At 32.7% G+C, this 3,411-nt stretch overlaps 1 protein-coding gene across 1 annotated transcript; it reads left to right on the top strand.

Annotated features, from left to right (window-relative positions):
* The first annotated feature begins 662 nt into the window (after positions 1-662).
* LOC130948068 (CASP-like protein 5B3) lies at positions 663-3,098 on the top strand. The gene is made up of 3 exons (XM_057876773.1): positions 663-1,203; positions 2,354-2,486; positions 2,593-3,098. The coding sequence occupies exons 1-3, from the start codon at positions 1,073-1,075 to the stop codon at positions 2,785-2,787; spliced, it is 459 nt and encodes a 152-aa protein (XP_057732756.1). The 5' UTR covers positions 663-1,072; the 3' UTR covers positions 2,788-3,098.
* The last annotated feature ends 313 nt before the right edge of the window (positions 3,099-3,411 follow it).

The raw sequence follows: 3,411 nt of genomic DNA, 5'->3' as shown, positions 1-3,411 counted from the left end.
AAATTATCTTTTAAAAAGATCTAATAATTAATCTATTACCTTTTTTTTGTTTTAGTCCAAATTAAATGTTTTTTATTGTTTTTGGAAAGAAAATCTTTTGAAGAATTTAATAATATGTGATGAGGAGCACTAAATAAATTAGACAGAAATCAATTAAAACACAACATGAAAATATCTTTAAAAAAAGACGTTTTAGACGTCTTTATCTGAGTGATCTCTAAATTTTATACCATTAAAAACACCAATAATAACTAATTGATAGTTACAAATCACAAAACTTCTCTTTAAACAATGTTGTTTGATTTCTCATAGTTTTTGTCAAATTAAAAATAAAAGTAAGAAATCACCCAAAATAGGAAACGTTAAATACATTAAGTTAATTTTGGTGGGCTTGGTTGACAATGGTTAATGTAGCCATCAAGAATAGCTTAAAATAATGGTATCAAGTACGAAATGATGTGAAAGTAAGGCTGCATTTGAATGAATGTAGGGAGCTTGGTCCACAAACTTCCATGGACTAACATGCACGCCATTTTGGAACACGTGGTGCCTTTGGGGTCACTCACCAGTCACCATTCACTGTGTCACAAAACTGAAAAACAAAGGAAGGTGACATAATCTTGATTAGCATGCATTTGCAAGCAACCTTTGTTGTTCTATTGAGTCACACCATTAACTATTGCTAATTGCTAAACAAACCTTAACGCATACACCTTTTAATGTAAATGCCCCCTTTTTTTTAAGAATTATTATTTTCTCCTTGATATACTTTTTTTTCATTCTCCTTTGCTGGTTTTGATCTTCTAACCCCAGATTCCATTTCCCTTTATTATCCCCAAATTTGTAACCTTTTTCTCTCTGGGTCTTCATTTCGTGGCATTGTTTTTATGTTTTTCTTGTGTTCTTGGAGTTGTTAGTTGTTGACGTTGATGGTCTTTGGGTTCTTTCCAAGGTGATGTTTTTGTTTTTTCTGCAATTCTGGCCCAAATCTGAAGATGCTTATTATTCTTCATCTTTAGCTTCCGATTATTAGGAATCTCAGAATATCCTTGTGATTTGGATAGAGAAAAAGATGAAGAATTTTCCAGGGACACCAGGCACTTTACTTGGTTTGGCTTTGAGGATGTCACAGTTCATCTTTGCTGCTGGGTCAATTGCGGCCATGGCCACCACACCCAGTTTCTTTAATTTCACTGCCTTTTGGTAATTCAAGATGTTTCTTTTTCTTTTCTTGAAATTTCTCATGCATTTGTATCTCTCTTGCTGTGATTTGCTACTGGATTGTTCATAATCTTAAGACACATTGACACTGGTCTTATTTTATCCAACTGTTTGTTATGTTTTGAGTTCCATATATTCATGTATGCATGTGTGAAATCAGTCTTAAACATGTTTTAGATACAATAGATGTGAATGATAGTTTTGACCTGTTTTATCAAACAAACAAATAAATTCTTTTAGAAAAGATTGCAGTTTTGACCAGCCTGAATTCAATGCATCTCTAGCTTGTTAACATAGATTTTCATAAGAATTAAGTAAAGAAAAAACTCTGATTAGAAGGAAGGATTCAAAAGGATATTCATTCATGGCTGCAAAGAAGAATTCAGAATTATACATTAATTGTTGAAAGTATTCTGGTAAAACATTACTCACTGAGTATTTCTTTCTTAAATCACTCCAAACTAAGAAGTGGAAATCATGTCTGTTATGTTGATTGGTGCACATGTTTATACCAAAACAAATCTTGATGTTTGAACTTTGAACTATTTCCATGTGACCACTTACTCAACCACAATAGGTTACATAAATGTTTCAGGACCTCTTCATGTTACATCTGATTCTTACGTTAGGTTCGGTTCTCTGTCCGCCTTGTTAACACTTACATAAGCTGAGTTTATGAGTTTGTTTGAAACACTAAAGCTGAACAATCGAAACTATGTATCCGTTTTGTTGCAACAAATTACTCAGTATTGGCAATTAATTTGGTCAAATTCTTCAGTGGACAAGTTCACTATGATCCTACCTTTTTTTCTGTAGCTATCCCGTGTGCAAAGGCATTTTTTTAAATGTTACTTTTATGTATATCATTACAACTTAGAATTATGATCATGAAGCTGCAACTAAATTTTAAGCTCTGCTTCTTAAATTAGTGTATGCTTAAATGAAAATACCTGTGACATTTGGTACTCTATGCACTGGATGATTGAACTGAAAATGGAATTTTGTTCAAAATGAACTCAGATGAGATGATTAAAAATCTCATGAAATATGTTACTATGAACATGGTAGTAAAAGAAGGAAATTTAGTCACCTTGGTCATTTATGCCCACGGTCTTTTTTGTTGATTTTGCAGTTACTTGATAGCTTCAATGGGATTACAATTCATTTGGAGTTTTGTGCTTGCTTCAATGGATGCCTATGCATTAGCAAGGAACAAGGTCCTTCACAACCCTGTGTTGGTTAGCCTCTTTGTAGTTGGAGATTGGGTTAGCTTCACCAATAAACCTTCACACTCTTCCTAATATATTTTCTACATAAAACTCAAGACCTCTGATTTATCTATAACAAAGTGTAATTGACTACTATCAACAGGTAACGGCGATTCTATCTCTGGCTGCTGCGTCGTCCTCGGCGGGTATCACAGTTTTGTACTTTCATGACCTCGGACACTGCCAGTTCGGAGAGGAATGCCAGAAGTATCAGATTTCGGTCGCATTAGCCTACTTGGGCTGGATACCCATTTCCATATCATCACTTATTATGCTTTGGCTATTAGCTGCAGGGTAGCACATTCCATATTCTATAGCATTCATAATTCATCAACTTGTGAAAAATTTTCTTTTAAAAATGTCAATAGGAAAGGAAATAGTGTAGAGTATAGCTTTTACAACCATTTTTAAATTCCATTTCTTCATTTTCAACTGGATTTGGGATTGAATAGAAAGAGAAAAAAGAATGTTTGTGTGATTTGGCTGCTCAAAGAGTGTACTAACCACTAAAAATGTGTTTGGTAACTGGTAAGTATTTTAGAATAGAAATATAAAGACATTGAGAAAAAGATAAAATAGAAAAATTGTGTCTATTTGCATTTTCTCCAAGTTTTCGGAGTATAAAAATTTGGACAAATTTACCAACGCAAAGTTGGCACATATGATTGAGAATGTGTATCCCTCTATTAATTAAAGTTTAGGATTTAGAGTGTTTTGTTTTTTTGGTTTTTTAAATAGTAAGTTAATTTTCAGAAAGCATTGTACTTCTTTTTCTTGCTAAAGCATATTAGTATTCGCTGAAAATATTCTAGTCCTAGACCAAAATAAAATAAAATAATCAAATGGGATGGATTAATGATCAAATTAGTTTATAAAAGATGTGGGTGGTTCTCAAAATTCGTCTTTGAAAAATTTTATTAAT

The sequence above is a fragment of the Arachis stenosperma genome, chromosome 9 (genome assembly GCF_014773155.1).
Source record: "Arachis stenosperma cultivar V10309 chromosome 9, arast.V10309.gnm1.PFL2, whole genome shotgun sequence".
In the NCBI taxonomy this organism is placed as follows: Eukaryota; Viridiplantae; Streptophyta; class Magnoliopsida; order Fabales; family Fabaceae; genus Arachis; species Arachis stenosperma.
The sequence above is the reverse complement of the archived record's forward strand: the minus strand, read 5'-3'. Positions and strand labels throughout refer to the sequence as shown.

Excerpts from the sequence above, each read along its gene's own strand:
- LOC130948068 (XM_057876773.1), top strand. The coding sequence starts at position 1,073 with ATGAAGAATTTTCCAGGGACACCAGGCACTTTACTTGGTTTGGCTTTG. Across the intron at positions 1,204-2,353 it reads TTTAATTTCACTGCCTTTTG|TTACTTGATAGCTTCAATGG; the intron begins GTAATTCAAGAT and ends TTGATTTTGCAG. Across the intron at positions 2,487-2,592 it reads TCTTTGTAGTTGGAGATTGG|GTAACGGCGATTCTATCTCT; the intron begins GTTAGCTTCACC and ends TACTATCAACAG.